Below are 23,680 nucleotides of genomic sequence, written 5' to 3' on the forward strand. Positions count from 1 at the left end.
GTCAACTGCAGTCATTATCAGCGACTGCACTCAGTGAACGGTCCTGACACGCCTGGTCTTTGTCCACCGCAGGTCAGACAGAGTTGACAGACTGAGCTATTTCTACATGGTGGCACATTTAATACGTGTGATCTAATGGCCTGAGCCTTGACATCCAATGTCATTCAGCGTGGATTAAAAACAGAAACGCATAAGAGGGCTCACATGAATAGGTCAAGGAAACTGAATGTAACAGCAGGCTTGATTCAGGGGGATATTTCAAATACATTTCCCTGACTTAGTTTTTTGTTTTATGGGAACCACTCATTTTGTATCATTGTTGTCTATCATGTTTTTGTATTTGTTGTATTATGTTGTATTATGAAATGTATTTGTATTTTTCTATTTATTTGTATTAATTATGATATCTAAAGGTAAAATAATGAAAGACATTATGACTTTATACAGAATAATTCAACTGAAGTCAATGGAATACTTTGGAGCAGTTGCATGATGCCTGGTAAATAACATCTGGAAAAGAAACAGCAAACAAGTACTTTTCCCTGCTCCTCCCTCATTCAGATTTAGACCACCGCTGATATCTACAACATCTTTCACCAGAGCTGGAAAAACCAACTGAAAAAAAGAAAAAGAAAAAAAGGTCTGGCATCAGTTCCTTTAACTCTGTCTAGAGCTACTATATGGTTGATAACGTCATACACCAGAACTTTCCATAGGCAGGCTGAGGGCAGAAAAGCTGAAGAGAGAAAGTCCGCCGGTACCAAGTTCACATTCACCGCCTTGACCTGGTGTGACTGCCAACGCCATCGCTCATTTCCCTCGACTCCGTCTCTGGACGTGGGGATAAGCCCGTTCCAGATGGTCGCCAGCTTTCTGCAGCAGATCCGACACCTGCACCGCTCACCGTCTCAATATGTTCCACGAGCACTGGCCGCCGCGCGGAACTGCTGGGTTCAGTTTTAAACGCTCCAGACAGCAGCGGGTCAGAGTCGCCGGGGAGGGGTGAGCCTTAATGCCGCAGAGCTGCCAAGACTGACACCGGATTAAGGACGACAAGAACAACAAACATTAAATGTCCGACAGGTAGCCTGGACATAACTCGCGCAGTTATATTTTTTACTGTGTCAAATGCAGTTACACCACAAAATAACGGTGCCCACTTTGATTACGAGGTGTGCGATCTACTTAACAGGAGACGGTAATCCTGTTTGTGAGACCATGGAATTATAAAGTGAACCTATGACAGCAGCTCAGCTCAGCTCAGAGAGAGGCTTCCCCCATTTTGACCCGTCAAATGCTTAACCTCCTACCTCTCGGGAGGGGAAATAAACGCAACCTTGGCACACCTACCATGGGGCAAACTGGGGCAAGCGAGTTCAGATTTCGCGATCATGGCACCTCAACAAGACGTGCGTATGCACACAGGCTTGGCTCGCCTGGCACGCACCACTGCGTGCTCGGAGGACATGGCCCCGAGCTGTGAACGCCTGTGTCTAACGAGGGGGCGGGCGCGATAGCCTCCCCAGGGGGCGCCCACTTCACCAGATGTGGCCTTGATGGAGACCAGAGGCCTTCACTTGAGCAAATCTCCACGTTACGGCCTAATCACAGGCAGCTGCCACCTCTGGCTGTCAGCGCCCACATCTCTGGACATGAAACACCACCCTGGACGCGGATAGGAAAACGCGCCCACTAACACACCATATACCCCGAATCAATCACACATACTAGGGGTGTGAGGTACACGTATTCGGACAGAACTGTTTAAGTACAGGATGTTGGGATGAACAGATGAGTACCGAATCTACTGAAGGCCGTCTTTAACAGCAATCAGCAATTTAACAGACTTTTGCGCGTCAACCATGTCTCAAATTTGAATTCCCACACAAACATATTAAGTAACAGACCATATATCAGTTAAGTCAATTAACGTCAAAACATATTGGACACCTTTTCAACACGCTATTCCTGTTCGCATCAGCAGCATGGTCAGTGAACTTTGGGTTTGCAGTACCTAGGCTACAGGCTTACTGTACTGAAAAATAACCGAACCATGACTGCAAAAACTAGGTACACACCGTACCATGATTTCTGTGCACTCTAACACATACCTAATCAAACGCACTATGGGAGGTGGTAAAGGATGCATTTCTGGTCAAATTCATAATCACTTTCCAGCTAAATTAGTGATGGAATACTGACGTTACAATAAAAATATACGTAGCAATGGTGTTACATTTAGCATTAGACCAGCATTTTCGCCAGTGATTAACACTAGGCTGAAATCCATCTGTAAAGGTTACAGGTCTGGTTTAAAGTTAGCGACATTATCCATAGTTATGAAATTTATCTAGGATCAAGGATCTAGGATCTAGTGTACTGAATATGGACCATCCTACTTCAGACAGTACAGGGGCTGGGCACATGCAGATCCCTATCACGTTCGTTCTTTGCCCAAGTAAACAACCCTACAGAGGCAGCTTGTGCATGCAGGTGGAGGTCTATCACAGAGCTTCACCCTCCACATTTCTCAGGGGGGGTCTGAGAGGAAGTTCAATTGACCCAGGTGCCACGGCAGCGTGGGAGAGATAGCACTATCGCTGCGCTCGCTGCCCACATCCTGCTGATGTTCTGAGGGCACCTCTGGCAGGTTGATTGGCACGCAGGAACATAGCGCTGGTTGGCACAGGGCCAGAGTCGCACTCTGCTTTGTGTCTGCTCTGTGGCAGCGTGCTGTCAGTATGCCAGTGAGGAAGAGGGCATCTGTCAGCAGACAACACGAGAAGAATGTGAAGTCCACATTATTTACAAGACTAAGCTATTGGAGCTACAGTACAGTATGTAGATACCTATACCAATAAACGAGCATGAGACATAACTCCAAAGAAAATGTTATAATATAATGTAATGAAAAGGCAAATAAAAAATGAACATTTCATATTTATTTGGAAAAACCAACCATTTCAGACAAGGACAGCTGAAATAACATCACCACCACCCACACCAAAGACTCAAAAAAAAGGCAGAAAAACCCTAACGAGGGACGCTGGATCCGATATGTCTTTTTCCCCGCACTTTTAGCCAGATCAGAGGAGGTGTTTGCCTTTGATAATTCCCAACTTCAAGTTCAGTCCCCGATCACAGAGGTCAAGTTCAGCTTCCCATATACAGCAAACCGTACACAAAGCTAAACCACTACTACAAGCCACTGCCTTTTTGATGGAGGCAGCGGGGGTGGGGGTGGGGGTGGGGGTGGGTGGTGAGGGACTCAACCACACGGCAGACGGAGGCTTGGCACCAGTGTTTATGCCCCCCCTGCTGAAAAATCCCATTATTAGCTTACAAGCTGAGTGCCCAGTCAGCAAACAATCCCTTTAAAGGCTTAGGTGGCAGGCTGGCTCCTCCACACTAGGTCAGTAAGGCAGAATACCCTGGTGTCTCTCTACCAGAGACCATCACTTATCCTATAGGCCTACACACTGGGCCGTACCAGGCCTGGATGTAATGGCATGAATATAGCCTACACAATGGACATAAGAATTACTCCAACTCCTAGTCGTTGGCTTTGGGAGCAAAACTTTGGTAAATGATGGTGAAGCGCTCTGGTGTTGACAGCAGAGCAGGCCGCCTGCCCGTTCACTCCTTATCTATCAAACACGGCCCAAAGTACCGGTGTAATCTTGGCTGTGCTATGACGCTAACCAGGTCATTCGTGCCTACTCTGAGGTTTATCAGTTTAAGTCTGCCGGTATTTAGTTCCAGTTACCTTGATCAAACCATGATTAGGCATCATTACCCTAATAATGCTACTGGAAGCTAAAGATAACTATTGCGGAAAACCTTCACTGCCTTCATGGTGTGACAGCGCTCATGACTAGAGGCTCCGCTTTAACCCTCTCTGCTAGAGGTGCCCTGAAAGGATCATGATTCTTGACACTATTCTGGGATCCATAATATACAAACTACGTTGCTACAATTTAAGAGGTGAAGCCCACAACTACTGAGCCTGGCTCCCATACTTGTAAGCAGAATACTGTAAGTATATAAGGTGTCCTCAGTTGAAAAGTTACTTGCCTTTGGTGTGTCATAACCAATTCTGGAGAGCACCCAATACAACTGCTGATATTAGCGTGACAACAGAATGTGACCATCAGACGCATTCAACTCTACTAAACAGATTCCACCATGGAAGCAACTGATGCCAAAAACTTAATATATAAGTTACCCCACCAACTTCTGGTAGCATGTGATTAACACAATATCAAGACTCTACATCAAGCAATAAGTTTACATAAACATGCTTCATACATCTTCCTCTATGTCCCATTTGACAAACCCAAGGGGCTTTGGAGCTGACTGCCCAGTATGAAGCATGGCTACATTCTTTCCTTTGCTGGTTTAAGCTACTGCCAGAGGGACGCAGGAGAGTCAGGGGGTGTTCTTGATAAAGGGGAGCGGTATAAATAGATAGAGAGATGATGGAGGGCAGGGGGTTAGGCACGTGAGGGGGGGGGGGGGGGGGGCAGGGGCCCACGAGATGGACACCCTCACTCTAACTCTGACTCTGACCTCCCTCTCGCCACAACCCCTTCTCCGTTTCCCAAATCTCCTGAAGTGGTCACACTAAAGAAGAGATTAAGCTAACGGGCCTCTTGGCTTAAGGTTACTGCACACAGTCTCATCTGAGAATATGAGGACCAGCCCTTTCATAGCGACATAATAACAGGCAAGTTTATGGAGACACTACTAAGTCACCACTTTCGGCCGATCCTTTAAGAGCATCATTTAAAAGTGTATAACGTTAGTTTGAGTGCAGGTACGAGGACACCATCCTGCCACCTAGGATAGTAAAATGGTATTAATGAAATGACCACAATCTTTCTAAATGACAGATTAATAAAAAAATATTTGTGAGATTTATCAGGAAGATTTGTTTCCACATGGAAGTCAGGAGAAGTCAGAAAAAAGCTTGTGAGGAGCAGTCAGTGGTAGCAATAAAAATGAAAACAGGCATTTTCTATGATCTATTTTCAACTTGAGGCATCTAGACGTCCGTAAAACTCTTTAGCTTTTACGCAATTCACATGTTAAATCAATTACGACTCGCAGCAGAAGAGTAAAAACGAGTCATCCGATTAACGTCATATTTGGGGTTGGCGAGCAGGGACTTTTCAGTTGCCGAGTCCAATGGCTTTGACGGCCTGAACTTCCTGGACTCCGTGATACTATTAAAAGTAATTGCAGGAAACACTCAAACCCTTTAAGACGTCAACATAAAGTTATGGATTACTGCTATACGCATGTCCAAGTCGGAGTGCCCAGAGAATATGCTCCATCTATAACAAATGATCTGACATGGTTCATTTTGTGAATTTAAAAGAAGTCAGAAATGAGATGGAAAAGATTTCTTATCATGACTAAAGAAAGTAATTTCTAGATATCGTAATATATCCAGAGCAATGATAGCGCAAAGGTAAAAAATGGGCTGCAGGTACTGACCAACCATACATGTTTGTGATCGATACTGGTTACTGTGCATTCACACGATCTGGTTAGGCTGGTTAAATATGTCACTGCAACTACTTGGCAAAAGTGCTGCTGTACAAATTAAATTTAGAGTCAAGAATAATGTTTAAAGAGCAGAGGTTAGATCTCAAATAGATAGATAGATAGATAGATAGATAGATAGATACTTTATTGATCCCCAAGGGGAAATTCAAGGTGCATTGGTAATAAGCTATTGTCAGCATTAAGTATTAAATTATCAAGCTGAATCAGTTAGTAAATATGTGGTTCAAGACTGACACCAATTACTGCATGAATTAAATAAAAATGAATAAAAAATAATAGTTATTATTTTTAGGAAGGTCAAGTCAAGTACGCAATCTTGATGTAATTTCAATGTAAATCCACTTGTCTGTAGGAGTGCAGCAAAATCCATTCAAGATCATTACTCAGCATGACCTGTGTAAACATCACTCTGTGGGCAACAAAAGAATCTATAAAAAATCCATAAGGATGTTCCAGCGCCGTGACTGTTTCAGTGCCATGTCCTACAGCAGCACCTCCCCCTGCTGTCTGGAAGATATAGCTGCAGTTTCCAAGTGCATTTACAAGATCCCTCACATAATGTGGTCTTTACAGATCACTTCTCATTAAGCACCTAGATTTTGGCATAAGAGGTAGCAACGGCAAAAAAAGGGTGCAAGGATGACCATAATATCAAGATAAAAAGTAGGGCTGTCAAACGATTACTTTTTTTCATACGATTAATTACTGAATTGCTATAGTTAATCACATATTTTTTCACATGATTAAAATGGTATTATTTTGCATTTCTATGTTAATAAAGTTACTCTATGAACACTGGATGAATGATTTCATGGAGCAACGCCGACTAAATAAAACTGAATCGTAATTTGCCCGGTGGCAGCGGCCAAGTGTGATGCTGTAGAGTTGTATTGAGAACAATGGAATCTAATGTAACTGAATGAGATGCCTGCATGAGTTGAGTTTCCATCTGCATTGACATGATCTGGCTGGGGACAAAACCCACAACTGCTCAACGCCTCAAATCCCAAGCAAAATGACACACAACATTCAAAATGTCATGAACATACCTCTAAAGCAAACATTCGCATCACAGTATAAACATTTTAGTCATAATAATATAACATTTTGGATACATTATGTACACACTGTTGCTCAAATCCTAAAGCTCTTCTGCCCTTCATGGGCTTTATTTCCATACAAGAGCGACAGTCATCTACAGAGAGACGTTGAAATACCCAGTAAACCAAAAATACCATTGTGAATACAGTATTTTACAGCCAACAGGAGAAAAGGAAGCAAAATACAATGACCACCAGATGTACACGAAGTTTTGAAAGCTGATTTCTGCCAGACAGAAATTAGGCCTAGTGTATTTCCAAAGAAAGGAATGACTGACTACTATCAAATTACTTTACTTTTTCCAAATAAAATACATTACTGTGTGTGTGTGTGTGTGTGTGTGTGTGTGTATTGGGGGGAGATGGAGTTGGGCATGTATATGCATAGGAGACCCTTTTAACTGCAGTGACAAACATGTGAGTTACTAAAGCATTTCCAGAGGCACAGAAAACTACTTTGAGCTAATGGTAACTTGGGGACACAAGACAAGTTTCACGTGAAGTTGACTTTTTGTAGAATGTCCCATTCATTTTCATTTCAAAGTATCTGCATCGGAACATTTTAACCATTGATAATCAAGGAACAGATTGAAATGGTCTATACATACAGAGTTTATTCATAGGGCTATACTAAGGCAATGCTCTGATGGTGTTCAGTGCGGTAATAAGTGTTAGTACAGTACATTGAGGACTGAGTGTGATGAATAAGTGGTGAATAAGTGTGCCATTTTGATGTGAGCCATCTGGTTGTGTTTTAAAAAATGAAATCAAGCTAGTTTCTGCTATATTGTTGTGTGTTTGGTAGAAAATTGTTTGTGGTGTTTTGCAAAATGTGTTGTAGGGAATTGAAAGTGTTAGAAATTGAATAAAATACTGAGAATCAGTGTATGGTTGAAAGACATGTTTAGCAAATTTTGTGACAAGCAAAAATTTGTGTGCAAGTAGTTGAAAAAAACTGTAGGCACCTGGATGTTGATGCAAGGGGTAGCAAAAAGTGTGTAAGGACCATACCATCATTTCATGTTTAAAGCCCCCCTTGGTAGGATTAGCTATGTATATTTCCCCCTTTCCTGAAGAACTTGTGCGTGCTATTTCTTATTCACTGTGGAAATCAGTAACGATAAAGCACGTGGATTTGTTTACAAGCTAGCGAAACGGTTGGCATAAGTTCAGCAGCACAATGTAGATGTTGGAAGGTAAGAAACACGATTTAAAAACGAGTTTCCCAGTTCTCTTACCGGGATGGTAAGTCAGAATGTTGCAAGGTTGATTTCCCGCATGTGGAGGCTAGGGGGAGCGGGGAAAGTCACCAGTTTCACCGGAACAGATCATTTAATCATCCAAATGATTTCTAAACGGGTTTATTAAGTTGAAATAGCTGCCAAGTTCTCTTTTAAAAGACAGACCATTTCCATCATCAGCCAGAGGAGGGCGGCCAACACTGAAGTGTTCACCAGTCCAACAATGAATGAACACAAAATGATCATCAAATTACCATCTTCTCCAAAAGTGCTTTTATTATACTCCTGCAAGACTCCTTTCCCTCTTACACAAATTACGTCTGAAATTTAATACATTCTGAACGCAATGTGAAGACTAAATTGACCAATAAAGGCAAAAAGAAATGATAACAGGTCAACAAGTAAGAGAGCATTGTGGATGTAAGCGTAAACCACATGCTCAGAAATTAGGCTGTACAATTTTTACATGAGGGTTCTTCTTATCTATTAAAAGAATATAGAACAGTTATGCATCCTCTGGGGCTTCCAGAGGTTCTCCCATACAATGTGTCCTTGCTCTAGGGAGCATTACAGGGGCCTCGTCCATTATTTACCAGAGCAAAAGGAAAACCTGGGAAGGGAAAAGGGCTTGCTCTCTGAATGCACCCTGCCAGACTGCCTAAATGAAGCGGCCCTGCGGTAGTGAACCCTCACACCCTTTCATGAACTAACAAGCCTGCACTTACTTCACCTCCAGACAGAAAAAAAGAGAGGAAAAAAAGAGAGGATAATGAGAGAAAGAAAGAATCTGCCATGCGGCCAAAACAGCTCTTCTGTCCGCACTCAGTCAGCCCCTCATATCCTGCAATCTACCATCTCCCCCTGCAAACTCACAGAATACTGCATGCCCTTGTCACGATAAGTGTGTGCATGTGAACAACAAAGTAACCAAGCACCATGGTGCAATGACGTAATATAAAGGGCCGTTTGCACCAAGAACGATAACTATAACAATAACTATAAAAAAAAAAACAATCATTCTCGTTAATATGAATGATGACGTTCACATATAAACTATTATGATAACGACTTGAAGAACAATAATATTGTTGGGGATCACTTTCAGAGCGATTTTGAGAATGATAAAAAGCTAACAGCCAATCAGAACCCATCACATTTCAGCCTTCACATTCATTAACACAAGGACAACACTTTGCTTATTGTTGGTCAGTGTGGACGCTTTTATCGTCATGGTTATAGTTATGGTTATGGTGGTCATTCCTGGTGTCAACGCCAACGACCCTTAACAGTTCACAGTTGCAAAACCAAAACAAAATTAGGCAAAGGGAAAATGTTAAGCTTTTTAAAAAATAAACTCAGCAGGGGGTGAGAGACAGTGAGTGCTGCTGTGAACCATTACACGGCCAAATAACCCCATCTTGCTCATTTGCCGATGCAGGACGACTGATTGAATCAGACAGCTCTGCAGTTCAGGCTTAAGAGGAGACCCACAAGATGTGACAGACAATTGTGATGGTTAGCTAGCAGCCCAGTCTCTGCATTCGGACTTGATCTTCCACTACAAGTGTATTACAATCTAAATCGCGAGAAAATGCATCAATCAGACTACACATAAATACACATATAAAGGCTCTTATTATTGGAGCAACTACTGCTTCAAGCACAGATGCCCTTTCAACATCAACATGATTGGCTGACCCGCGTTCAAATCACGTCACTGAAGTAGGTTCATTCATGGGTCTGCGGCAGGCTACTCAATGCTGCTGGCGTGGTCAGTGCAGAAGTAGGACAGAGAGAAGAGAGCGAGGGGGAGGGATAGGTATCACACAAGAGTCACTGGGAATAAATGCTGAGAATGTAGAAAAGAGAGTGCATGTCTATTCACCCCATGCCACTGAATCTCCTCTCTATCGAGCACAATAAATAGCTGAATATATAAGAGCCCCTACAGTCACTTAAAAGTACACACCAAACGTGCAGGTTGCCACATTCCACCGCATCAAATGCACCAATGAAGAATTCAGCCTCTGATTTAGAACAAGAACGCATCAGCCACATTCCACTACTGTACATGCCCTGACATGTTCAGAGGGCATCACAGTCAGTCAGAGAACATCTGTGCCAGCTTGTAAATTGAGTCCGTTTTACTAAAGAGTTAACTGGTGGCATGACCTCCTGTACATCTGACACCTGATATTCGTGATGATGAGCTGGATTTGGAACTTTTTTTGCACATGATCACATGCAAAAATGTGCCTGCATGTTTACAGAAAGAAGCACCAAAGGCTTATCAATGGTTACATCACACTTAACGCAAGCCATTTTAAGCATGCCAACTCAAGGAGGCTAATTGTGGAATAAAGTCACGCATAAGACATCAACACAAAATCAATGTAAGAATGTCAGATTGCTGCAGTGCTAGCCTGGACAATCCCACACATGACAACATTTCAGAAACCAAATATAACTTTTGAAGTCTATTTCATGTCTAGATCAAAATCTGCAAATATATCAATGCAGTACGAGGGTATACTAAAAACATCAGTGAAAGCTAGCAGGACCTCTAAGCAAGTCCAAGAGCACAGCCCAAGAGATGAAGCAGGGTCCTGATTCTTTGGGAGTGTAGTCTGAACATTTCTATTCCAAGACATGTGCTTGCATCCTCAAGCTTGTCTCATAATAAAGAAAGATAAAGATGAAATATGGATAATTTATACAAAATATATAATATAATATATGTCCACCCTCAGCTCCTGACACTGCACACAAGGCTGGCACTGCAGATCCCAAGCCTATGGGGATGCAATACAAGTCTGTAGACCTACAGATCATGCAGAAAAGAACCCTTCCTGACCGCTTGCTAGAGATTCCAGACGAGTAAGACATGTTCAGCAAATTGTGCAGCTCATACTCTTGCATCTCTACAGCACAACCCAGGTGCATATTTTCAGCAAACATACAGCCTGCAGTTTATCAACTGTTTGCACAACTGTGCACAGTCAGGATAAAGAAGATTGTTTCTGTCTTCACAAGTTTCCCTAGAGCAACCTTTCCAAAATAACACACAATGACGTCCCCCCCTTCCCTCTGCTCTGTTTATAAAATGTAATAAACAGTTCACAAAAAAAACACACAATGACGTCACTGTAATCCTTTATCTTCAGCTGGTGCAGAAGCCCCTGATCTTCCCTACTAATAAACAGAAACAATATTCTCAGCTGACACAAGCTCAACAGTGGGGTAAACAGTTGTTTACATGTTTACAAGTTGTTTGTTACACAAACGCAGTGGGCAGACATCACAGACATCCCTGCTAACTTCAGACTGTGCTAGCTCAGAAATCTCCTGAAACGGAAATAACGGCATCTGCATTAATCTACGATACCAATCACCCTCACGAGTAGCGCTGCACAACTGAACTGATTGATTTCTAAATCGAAATAGCAAAAAATGCATTTAGTTAATCGCAAAGGCTGCAATTAAACACGCTGCTCGTATCTCTGTCCCAGTGGTAAATCTTGTCACATCTATGATTTTAATTTTTCAAGTTATCCTCCTTGTGAGAGATAGTGAAGCTCACCTAACAGGGGTCTTGTGCATGTCACACACTAGGGATGCTCACCAATCCGAGGTGGACCGACTTAAAGTGAAATAACGGCCATATCAAACCTACGGTACATCTGAAAATCTGGAGTATGGTTTACAATGGTCCTGTATTCTACTCCACTCTACAAGTTATGGAGGAGGTGGAGCCATGAATGTTTAAATTCAACTTTAAAATTGTAGTTTGGTGCACTTTCAAAATGTAGCCCTTATCTAGAAAGGCAGGTCAGCAGAGCTTAATCGTGTGATCACTAGGGGCGATATACCATTTTTCAGAGGCCCCGTAAAGCAATAACATCCAGTGTCAGCGACTACAGTTAATGCTGTTGACAGGATGAGCTCAGAGATTGAACAGTGCTCTGTGAACTTAACTATGCTCAACCAACTAAGAAATTCTCATGTCAGGAAAGGAATATAATAGGTCACAGCACACAGCACGCAGCACTTTGTGAAAAAAAAAGTTGACCGAATTTCAAAACAAAACACAAAAGCTGTTTTGAAAAGGATGCTGAGACATTATGCTTCAAATAAAGAAAAAATAAAAGAACTCTACTGGTAAATCAAAATGATGTTTGATTCCTATCACAGGATATTAAATGATATTGAGCATGATGAGAAAAGAGAATTACGGTCTATGCCCTCTTTTGCACAATAATAAACATGCTAACTCACGATGGAATTTTCAAGCCCTGCCCAGATCCTCCTGACCATGTCAAAGTATTCTTGAGCAAGACACTGAACCCCAAACTGCTCCCGATGTGCAGATTGGCACCTTGCATGGCAGTGTGTGTGTGTGTGTGTGTGTGTGTGTGTGTGTGTGTGAATGGGTGAATGCGAGACATGAAATAGTAAAGCATGGCGAGTGCTCGAAGGAATAGAAAGGCGCTGTATTAATGCAGTCCACATGTAAATGCAGTCCACTAAAAATAAAAAACAAACGAACCACTGACCTGTGTCACCCGTCACAGTGAATAACATTTTCTAGGGGGGATATTGACACTTTCCAACTGTACACTATCTGTGACGCACAGTGGCATGTCAGACATGTCCAATATGTATGCCATACGTTTTCAAAAATTACTGACAATTAGATGTGAGATGACCAGTTCCCACTTCACTGTAAGATACAATCCATCTATTTTAGTTTATGCATCCCCATGCAGCAATTTAAATAGCACATGACATAATATAATATCAGGATTGGTGACATTACGCACAATGTAGTTGAAGCTGAGGGGGCTTACCTGTTTCTGGCCACAAAGGGTATGCGTCATTGACCTCTTCTGAGTCTCTAGCCCTCCATCCATGTCTTGTCTTCGCAACTCAGCTGTGAGGTCCCAAGGCAAAGAGCTCTTCCAGTGAGGATTAACCTGAGATACTTTAAACATCCCGTCCAGCAGTATCAGCTCAATTACACTATCAGTAACTTCTCGGGGACCTTTACTCAAAGTTCCCTTTTATATTCCAGCCTACTGGAGTGACCATTTCTTTGCGGTGCGCGCCAGGAAATTAGCCATGGATCAGGGATCAGGCAACCAGACTTCTGCACAGGACACGATAGAGTGATGGAGGGAGTTTGATGCCATATCATCATGCACGAGTGATCTTGTGTTTTATCTTGAGTAGTTCAGCGGGCTATCAGAGGGGTTGAATCAGTCTGTGGAGATGCGAAGAGAAAATATTCAAACGTTTGGCAAATGTAGCCTAAATAAAAATGATCGAGCATTTCCCAAACTACAAATTAGTGAAAGAAATAGATGGATGATTACGAAAAATGAACTATTTTACAAGTACATTTAACTTAATCTCAAATAGTGATTACATTATCAGAGCACTTCTTCGGTCAACTAGCAATGACCCAATGCATCTGAGGACTCTTCTGCTAATAAGGTTGTACACAAACATGCTTACAGGTTGTCTTGTAATGCGCGCTTCACTTTCCGCTCCGAGATGACAGAAGACCAGTAAAAACATTCAGAAAAATTCTAAGGCACATTTTGAAGAACAGAAGACTTGCACCATACGATTATGTCCCTTTGATTCGACACGTAGTAATTTTATCGGGTGGTCGTAGCAATACTTTCAGGATTTTTGAGCAAGAAGCATTCTGCCCTCTAGTGAATAATAAACGTAGGGCCTACTTGAATTTTACTCAACCTGAGCCTTCGATCAAGACAAGCACTAGATTACTAGTTTTAGCTTACCTTGGTGGATATTTCCTGTGCAGTTTGCAAAAAAAAAATCAGTAGGCTAGCCTATAGTTGACAGAACATCTACACCGTTATACACTAATCTCTGTCTGTATTGACATGTTTTGGCTTGTCAGTGCATTCACTGTCATGCTCCGTTTATCCCAAAGGTGGGTGGGTAAAGGTAGGTGAAGGTGGCGCAGGCAACCCAGGAGGCTGATGGTCACACTACACACTTTCGCGCTTCAGCTTCGTTTCAGCTTTTCGCGCCAACAAGACTCATGGTCGCATGACCCAGGCCCTAATATTGATCTTTGGCTTAATTAATACAAAACTAGCTAAATAATCGTAGCTTTGGGCATAGCATCTGCTAAATCATATAACCATAACCATAACAAATAATGTTGGTGTTGGGCCTACCTGTTTTTTTGTTGTTACTTTTATTTCTCTTATTTTGTGATTGTCAAGCTCAGTCAAGTTCCCCTAAATAAAGAATGGTTGATGATAACCATGACCACATGCTTGTGTGTGAGAATGCTTAATGTTGATTTTGTGTTTGGGATTCCATTTTAGATAGTTGTGGCCTACATTGTCATTGGCTGTGTATGGTTCCCTGTATATAATTTTGACTTATGTGTATAGTGATTTGCATTGAGCTCAATGAGCATCAAACAGGCTAATAGGCCTACTGGAAAAAGCACCATGCCAATCTCTAGCTATGGTGAAGGGTGTGATGATGTGGGGCTATTTTAATTCCAACGGCCAAGGGAACTTTATCAGGATGCATAACATCCTGGATCCATGAAACATCCAAAAATCATTAAAAAAAAAAAATAATACAAATCTGCCTGCCCCAATGTTAACCCTATGTGTTAAATTCCCATAGGGTTACATAGGGGGGTCAAATACGTCCTTCCCCCTAGCATTTAGGAAGAACGTTAATTTACGATACATCAATCACAAAGAAAATTGGTGTAGCCTACTTAGCGGTTTTATTTTTACTCATTTTTTTTAATTGAGATATTAAGATCAATTGTCATATGATGATTTTATATTCCTCTTTTTAGGCAACTTTATTATGGTATCAAATACATTTTCTCCCCTCTGTAGCTCACTCCTGTCCAGCATCTAATAGCCATTAACTCTTTCCAACGACGAGGTCACACTAAAGGACTGTAATTAAATTGTAGCTTGATGGCCATTCCTGGCAGCAGGCCCTGGTAGACACAGTGCCCTACAATATCCCCGGTGAGGCCTAGCATGGTCACCAGAAAACACCCAGCTGAGGACAGTAAAGGAAAAGCTGGCATCAGAGTGAGAAAGCCAGTGCTGTATTCGAGTCCAGGCTGGAGACCAGGAGATGATGCACAAGTTCGCTGACATGCAGGACCCCTGCATCTTGAGGCTACACTGCTGCCACTAGTCAGGATGGATTCTCACTGCAGGCCAAGTGCTGCTGTACTTTTACCAGCCCAGGTAGTCTTCTGCTAGCCTAGAAATCTAGACGCCCCTAGCGGCAGCAAATGTAATTTGGCTGGCGGGGCAGTCTAGCAACGCTTCGTTGAGGCAGGGAGCTGAGAACCCCCAGCACCAGCGATCCAATCACAGGGCTTAACATAATGGTGACTGACATGCGACCAGAAGTTGCGACAGTAACGCATCCTGTTATTTGAAAACAAGAAGATGATTCGCTTAGCGTTATCCTATTGCGGGGAGGGAATTTGAAAGACAACTGTTTATCCCACCCCTCCGATTGAGCCCTGTCTACGGTGAGTGTCCAGACCCTACATCTTGATGTGGGTCTGGCTCGTCAGGCTAGTCTTCTGCATCAGCATCTCTGTTCTCTACCTCCAGCTTCAGCCCAAGAGTATTCCGGATTGCTCAGCCAGAGGGGGCGCTGTGCCGCTTCCAGTCCAAGGGTCCTCCACCTCACCGGTGCTGGTCAAAGCCAAAAGGGTCTTCCACTTTGCCAGCATTAGTCAAGAGGATTCCATCATCATGGGGTGCCTCTCATGCAGCGTTTATACGTCCTCCCTCGCTCCTCGGGCCTCGATCCTCACTGATCTACATAAAGAAAGATAGAAGAAGGGGACTATCCCATTGTTGCCGCCCCATCATTCTTTATGTAGATCAGTGAGAATTGAGGCCCGGAGGAGCGAGGGAGGACGTAAACGCTGCATGAGAGGCACCTATGGTGGGTGATTGCTCGGTATTGGGCCATCGTTTAGTCTCAACTTAAGTCTAAATCAAGTTAAACTTAAGATCTCAAAATACAGGGAGAAATAGGTGAGATTTCAAGTTCTGCATTGAGTAGTAGCTGTGATAAATGGTAGAGGCCAAGTTGAATGCTTGACCAAGTGCAATATTTACCTGTTCTATATCTCTTGATGTGTTCCTCCAGCAAGTCTCTTGCCTACCTGGTCTAGGCTACCCTGCTGCTGCCGGACACAGCATCTGCCTGATGGAATGTGTGAGGGATATGGAAGGGTCAATTAAATTGTTGTCCCAAGTTCTGTTCTGTGCTGTACGTTTCCCCTCATTAAAATACACTCTAGGCAAATTCTACTTAAGAACGTCACCCACAGGAATGTTGGCTATGTGCTCATTACCTCAAGAAAATTACCAAATTAGGGTAAGATAACAAAAGCGCAAATCTAACACCAGAGGAGAAAGGTCAAACGTTTCTAGAGGGCATCTGAATTCTTTTACACCCTTGTCGCAACATTCTACAACATATTAATGGGAGAGGGCGTAATGGAATTGGCAGGACAAACCAGAAACACAACACACGTGTATTCGTGTATAGATGAGTTTCTATGTGACAAAATATCTTCCTCGTACAAAATAATCCCGAAACCAGTTTCCAGACCAGTTCCAGGTTCCTTCTTTCTGCAAAAGTTTACGCTACGCCCTCTACACGCATGCGCAGAACTAACTAACTAACTACAGCCGAAACTTGTTCGAGTTTGTAAAGGAAGCTATCAGCTATTTAGATAGATTTTGTGAACGTAAGGAAATGAGTAGATGTTAGTACTGACTACAAAATATAGTAACGGTAAATTAGACAAGATAGCAATTTGTTATGAGAAAGAGGATGCGTTGGATAGGTAATTTCGAAACACGATTACTGTGTTTTCTGAAAAGCTAACGTTAGCGTTAGCAAGCTAACGTTGCTGTTAAGCTAGTACACCCATCGGATTATTTCCATTTAAGTGATGGCTTTTCAGATGGCAGAGCAACTTGGATAACGTTTCATGCTTTATATATTGCAATTAGCCTCTAGGATAAAGATGCATTTCGTTATCTCTGCTAAACCAGCTGAGACAGACAGTTTTGAAAAAACGATGGATGTTTCTGGGCCCTGGTAATGCGAACCGACCCCTCAATTCATCTGCAAGACCAGCGTTAGCCGAAGTATCGTAGCCAATTAGCTGGAAAAAAATAGTCCACTAAGTAAACAACCTACCGAATCGGATCTATTAGGACAAAATATCGACTGGATTTGCTATTTGACACATTCCCAATGTAAGTGTTTCTTTTTTTCTTTTGTATTGTGTTTTGTTGCATAACTTGGCAAGCTGGCAACATAAATGGTAGCGATATTTATTTTGTAGCAAGCTATCCTACGTACGATAGGCTAACTACAAGATGGACTGTCTCAATGTGGGATGGCTAAACTGTGCGACCACAGCATAGTGTGAAGCTAGAAAGAAATGCTAGCCATCTCCGTCGAAACCAGGCGAGTTGTAAATTGATTGTAATCTTACTAGCGGAAAGCAAAGATAATCATTTCTGAAACAAATACGCAACATTTAACGTTATTTGTTCACTTTTTTTGATGATATCAAGATTTGGTGGAAGCATGCAAGGGAACTTTAGATGAAGGCAGCGATGAACGGTAGTAAAATAAAGTTATCATTGCTAACTACTGATGGCTAATTAGGAATCATTACGTTTAAGTGTAACATTCTCTGATTTGGGTACCAAGCTCAGTCAGAGGGAAACTTTTGTAAACTGACTCGCCACTTCAAGAGGCGGCGTTGGGGCCCCCCTTTACATAGGCTTGTTTTTCGGCTTCTGGTCATATAGCTTTATAGTTAGCTTGCCCTACGATTATGGTATGCTTAAAAATGGCCGTGATTCACTGAATCGGCACAAAAGAACTTTAGCCACCCAACGCTGATTAAGTTACCGTCAGTATGTTTCAGAGAGCACATTTGTTTAGAAAATGGATATAACGATCATGTGTATCGTTGTGTAAGTTTGTTAACTTTTAAGGGTACAAGACTAGTGCAGTTAATTATCCAATTATGTCAGCTAACGTTAGCAATGCACAAGGAACTGGGTGGTCTGATTATGTTTTTTTATGTCTATCTTCTATTTGTTTTCTTTAGTATGTTGCCTAAACATTGGTTACTGTTGTTTACTCAACCAGTGCCTAGAGAGGATAGTTATACTCCGAACAACTTTTGTAGTGGGCGTAGTTTTTAGATGCGCTACCTGACTTTCATTCATTATTTTGACGTTTAAAATGTACACTAGAGAAAACTCATGTCATGAGTCCACCGATACCTTGTTAGGCAGCAAATGGTGTTGTAATTGACTGAAGAATTCCATAGGCCATTTTAGAAACACTTAAGTTTTCTTTCAGTTTTTATATGTCTTCCTTGCCTAATTATATCAAGAGGGTCAGCCTTGGATCCTTGCAGATGTTTATGTCACTGCGTGACCACTGAGATCGATGCATTGGTGAAATTAGATGTCCTGAATCTTTGAAACACTGTTTTGAGGGTTTAGATAATCACAATTTATTTTCATTTCTATTTAAAAGATAACGTTGTATAACGGTGCTGTTATTGTTTGTGAATTCTTGATAATTGATTGACCTCCTGAAACCTTGTCTTCTGACTCACTTTCTTACAACAGAATATCTGAAGCATGGTTGTTATGCTGATGTTGAAGGAACAGGGAACACTGATGGCTGGATATAGGTCTGTGTCCTGACTTTTGCAATGAAGCTATCCTGTACCTTTTCGATATGCCAAATTTCTAGTGGCAATACTTATTCACTGATGTTAATCTTGGCGTCTGATATTGTGTTCATTGCCGTTTTGCCTTGTTATCCCAGGCATCGAATGGACCTGTAGAAAAGCCATGGGTAGCTGCTGTAGCTGTCCCGATAAAGAGTCAATTCCTGATAATCACCAAAGTAAATTCAAGGTAAGATTGCCCAAGAAGAACAGCAGGAGTGAAAATGGACATCCACTGTTTTAGATTCAGCTTCAGAGAGATTTAATAGTCACATACACGGTTATAACAGTTAGAAGTACCTGTAATAGTGAAATGTAAATCTGTGTGAATGTGCAACGTGGGAATATATCTGCACCTGGACAGATTTGGTTGTAATGTAGAGGTGTGTGGTGCACAGGTGGTCAATGTTGACGATGACGGAAATGAGCTGGGTGCTGGCATCATGGAGCTGACCGACGTTGAGCTGGTGCTACGCACCCGCAAGTGTGAGGCCGTCAAGTGGCCCTACCTGTGCTTGCGTCGCTATGGCTACGACTCCAACCTCTTCTCCTTCGAGAGTGGCCGACGCTGCCAGACAGGACAAGGTGAGCCGAACCGTCGATAATTCAACCGCTCGCTGTTTAATCCCCTTAAACCCTTAGCTTGGGAAGATGAGTTGACATTACTTGTCTTTTAGAGAGAGATTGTGTGTGTGAGTGAGAGAGCTGTCTACTATGCTTACTGAATTCCTAAAATAGTATTCAAGGTTTCCTAAAATAGTAATTTGATCAGATGAGGACATGAATGCTTGGCTGATGTGTACATATTGTGCGATGTGGAAACCCACCCGGTAAAATCTTGAAAAATCCATCTGGAATATCACTAGTCGTGGCCCTATGTGCTGCTGATGTGAACTCTTTTGTAGTTGTTAATGGAAGATTGTCAACTTTGACCCATGCTTTCAAAAGGATAAAACTCAAGATCTGGGGTGAAAGACTTGTTTGCTTCGGTAAGTCCAGTAAGATCAGGCTTGTTGTGACCATCTCCTCTTATCCCCCTCCCCCCCCCTCCCCCCCAACACACTGACCCAAGTGCTCCCAGACTGCACAGTGACATCTGCGTAAAATGCTGCAGCCCGTGGGAGTGTGAGCTGGGGCCAAGGGTGCTGCATTTTTAGTTGGATGTCCTGTTTGATCATGCTGCCACATACTTTTTTTTGTGGTGTTTCCATTGTGGTATTCTGTGGTATTTTGCTCTATCCTCCTAGTTAAAAGTATTAGCTGTCAAAAGTGAGCCTTGTATTCTCCCTTGGACTGGTGCTGGTGTCAGTCTGTGATGTCGTCACAACTGCTGTTTTGATGTGTGTGTGTGTGTGTGTGTGTGTGTGTGTGTGTCTGTGCGCATGCCCGTTCTCCGTGCCACCTCCTGTTGCCATTGTTGCCTCACACCGCGTGTCGTCCGCAGGGATCTTCGCCTTCAAGTGTGCCCGGGCCGAGGAGATCTTCAACATGCTGCAGGAGATCATGCACAGCAACAGCATCAGCGTGGTGGAGGAGCCGGTGTTCGAGCCCAACCACACGCAGCCAGAGCTGGACCAGGCCCAGCCCCCGCGCACCCCCACCAGTAAGAGCCGCTCCTCTGCACACGGCTGCCCTCGCTGCCAGTGTCACTCTTTCCAAGGGTGGCAAGTTGTTCTACTCACCCACCCACTCACCCACTCACACACTCACTCACCCACTCACTAAGACAGACAGTATTACCTATTGTTGGTTGTTGGTCACTTTTACAATGTCCACGGGACCAGTGAACGCAGTGTTTCATCTGAATGAAGGGAGGGGTATCATTTGATTGGATTGGATAGAGGATACAAAAACCAGCAACCAAATTGTGGACCGAATCTTAAACGTCTTTGAAATGGGAGAGCTAGCTAGGTACCTCTACTTGCATTTACTTTATTTGGTTGTTGGCCTCACCTGATGAAGCCAGATTCAGTGACTTACCTGATTGATAGTCTTGCCTGTAAATTGCTCTTTCGCTCATTCATTTTTATGTGATGTGTTTTGTTTGTCTGCAGCTCCAGGGAACTCTCTTCCCACGTTACCCAACGGCAGCTTGCGGTACCCGTCTCTGGGTGACGCCTCGTCGCACCCCTCCAGCCGGCACCCGTCTGTGGGCAGCACCCGTCTGCCCTCAGTGGGCGAAGAGTCCACTCACCCGCTCCTGGCACCGGACGAGGCCTCACGGGTGAGCGCCGGCGCCTGTTCTGAAAGAATGGCAATTAGGAATAAATGTTATAATTGCATCAACATGGCCATGCTACTGCGCTGATATTATTACTGTTCCTTAAATGGTTATTCATGCACTACCTTCTCATGGAAGGCTAATGCTATTTTTACTCTTCCTCACACTCTTCTTGAGAAATGATCTTACTTGCTGTCTACCCCAGTTAGATAAGTAGGATATAGTGTGCAATAACCCAGTCTGACACCATTAGCCTAGCTTAGCATATTCTACTGTAAGTGGGTTAAAACTTTACCCTATAGTTTCCTTCTAGATATACGCTAGATATAGGCTAACTGATCTATACAGTCTTGGGGGGAGCATCATCCTAAAGACCAGTGCACAGCCACAGTCTTGCGTAAGTTTCCTGCTCCCTGTGTCCAGTGGTCTGACCTGTTTGTGCTGTGTCCCTGTGCAGGCCCATACGTATGTGAACACTACGGGACTCCTGGACGAGCCCTCCAGCCCTGGCGTGGGGACCACCCCCGTGGAGACGCCCTGCCCGTTTCTCGACGGCCAGCCGGAGGACGTTCCCCCAGACCCGGGGCCTCGCGTGCAGCTGGAGCCCGAGGGCGTGAGGTTCGTGCTGGGGCCCACGCCGGTGCAGCGACGGCAGCAGCAACAGCAGAAGCAGGATGACGACTCGCCCAGCGAGGATGACGAGCTCCCCAGCTCCAACGGCGGTCATGGCGTGGGGGGGACGGCGGCGACCAGGGAGAGCAGCCGGTCAGAGGCGGAGACACCCACGCCCGCTCCGCGAGAGCCGGAGCCCCCCAGTAACGGCAGCGTGACGGTGACTGCAGCGGCGGCAGCAGCAGCAGCAGCGACGGCCTCGACTTCGTCGTCTCACCCTCGACGCCACCGGCACCGGCCGCCCCCGCTCACCCCGGACCCGGTCAACGTCAACAACTCGGCCCTGCGCCGGACGGCCCTGCTGGACTACGAGAACCTGCCCGCGCTGCCGCCACTGCGCGAGGTGCCCCGCACCGGCTCGGAGGACGAGGAAGAGGACGAGGAGGAGGAGGACGAAGAGCAGCCCAAGACGCCCTCGCTTAACGGTTTCCACCACCACCACCCCCACCCGCACCACCACCACCATCCCCACCCCCACCCCCACCACTACCAGCAGGTCCGCCAGCACAGCCCCGACCCAACGCACTACTACATCAACACGGAGAACGTGACGGCGCCACTCAGCGCCCGGCTCCCCGAGTCGGCCCGATGGCGGGACCAGCGGTCCATGCCGACCGTCTTCAACTTCGACTTCCGCCGGTCGATGGACCCCAGCCAGCGGCAGCTCAACTACATCGAGGTGGAGACGGACGGCCGCATAGGAGGAGGTGGAGGAGGTGGAGGTGGAGCTGGCTCAGACTCCAGCAACCCACACACGCCCAAGACCCCCACCTCGCCGCTCCCGCTGCCGCACACGCCCACCCGCCGGACGGAGCTGTACGCCGTCATCGACGTGGAGCGCACGGCCGCCATGTCCAGCCTCCAGAAAGCACTGCCCCGCTACGACGGTACCTCCAGGAAAACACGCCACAACAGCGTGGACCTGCCCATGTGAGAGGCCTCACAAACACAGACATAGACACAGACCAGGCCAGAGACGTCTTAAAGTGAGACACAAACACGTGCCTATTTAAACGCCATGAACTGGACGCCAGTTTCTTTTGTTTTTATTTTTATTATTTTTTTTATACATAAACAGTCAGTACTTGGAACAGCTCCGTACATGTGGCACAGCAACCCACGCTATCCAGTGCCCACTTAGAAGGGAACTCGAGGAGAACCCAGGTGCTTCGTCGTTCTACCATTTATTTTTATTCCTATGGTAATATAATGCTACTATTCTTACACTCATTTTCCAGTGCCTGTGTATTGGTTTTATTATGTTAATAACAAGGTTGGACTACATTCCTTGTCCATCCCATATGGTACAAATCAGTATTACTGACCCAACATTCCTTGTTTTCTTTCCAAAATGAAATGAGACCACAGGATGTCTTCATTTCAGTATGTACGAATATCATGGTACACTACATCGTCAATTTTCTGACTGCATACGGTAGATTCGTCTTGGCACAATAAAATGTTTATTTTGTTCGATTTGTACTCCCTTTAGTGGTTGTCTTTCCTGGATTATGCATTTCCACGTGTTGAGAGATACTTCTGAATTAGGGATGCTACTAATGATTAATCCATCGACTAATTTGTTGATTACTCTGATAAATTTTCCTCAAAAAATCAACTCTTATTAGTTCACATGTACATTAGAAATATTGATGTCGGCTTGGCATATTAACAACATTGACTTAGTCGATTATGTTGACTAATTGCAGCAAGTCTATTCTGGATGATGACTTGATCAGTCTAGTAAAATAACCAGCATTTATAATGCACGTGTCAGTGTCATAAGTTTGCATATATTGTCTCCACACAAGGAGATCTGTATACAACTTCATATTCTAACAGCAGTTTAACTATAAGGGAATCTGAGCGATTGACTCTGGATGCTAATGCTATGACGAAACAAATTTCCCTTGCATGACTACAACTGCATCAACAGGCATAAAACAATCACGCTGTTAAACCTTGTGCAGCATCAATGGTGTATATAGGCCAACCAAGCTTTGCAGCTTTAAAGGGACACTTCACCGATTAGCATTAAGCTTTGTACCTTTAG

General features: G+C 43.9%; 1 protein-coding gene across 1 annotated transcript; it reads left to right on the forward strand.

Annotated features, from left to right (window-relative positions):
• Positions 1-16,634: 16,634 nt before the first annotated feature.
• Positions 16,635-23,103, forward strand: frs2b (fibroblast growth factor receptor substrate 2b). The gene is made up of 7 exons (XM_062547181.1): positions 16,635-17,229; positions 18,631-18,695; positions 18,833-18,924; positions 19,133-19,319; positions 20,179-20,337; positions 20,789-20,958; positions 21,413-23,103. The coding sequence occupies exons 3-7, from the start codon at positions 18,859-18,861 to the stop codon at positions 22,559-22,561; spliced, it is 1,731 nt and encodes a 576-aa protein (XP_062403165.1). The 5' UTR covers positions 16,635-17,229; positions 18,631-18,695; positions 18,833-18,858; the 3' UTR covers positions 22,562-23,103.
• Positions 23,104-23,680: the final 577 nt, after the last annotated feature.

Source organism: Sardina pilchardus, chromosome 10 (assembly GCF_963854185.1).
Source record: "Sardina pilchardus chromosome 10, fSarPil1.1, whole genome shotgun sequence".
Classification (NCBI taxonomy): Eukaryota; Metazoa; Chordata; class Actinopteri; order Clupeiformes; family Clupeidae; genus Sardina; species Sardina pilchardus.

Bases quoted from the DNA above. Each gene is read 5' to 3' on its own strand.
- frs2b (XM_062547181.1), top strand. From the start codon at position 18,859: ATGGGTAGCTGCTGTAGCTGTCCCGATAAAGAGTCAATTCCTGATAAT. The intron at 19,320-20,178 runs GTGAGCCGAACC...TGTCGTCCGCAG, and splicing joins ACGCTGCCAGACAGGACAAG to GGATCTTCGCCTTCAAGTGT. The intron at 20,338-20,788 runs GTAAGAGCCGCT...GTTTGTCTGCAG, and splicing joins GCCCCCGCGCACCCCCACCA to CTCCAGGGAACTCTCTTCCC.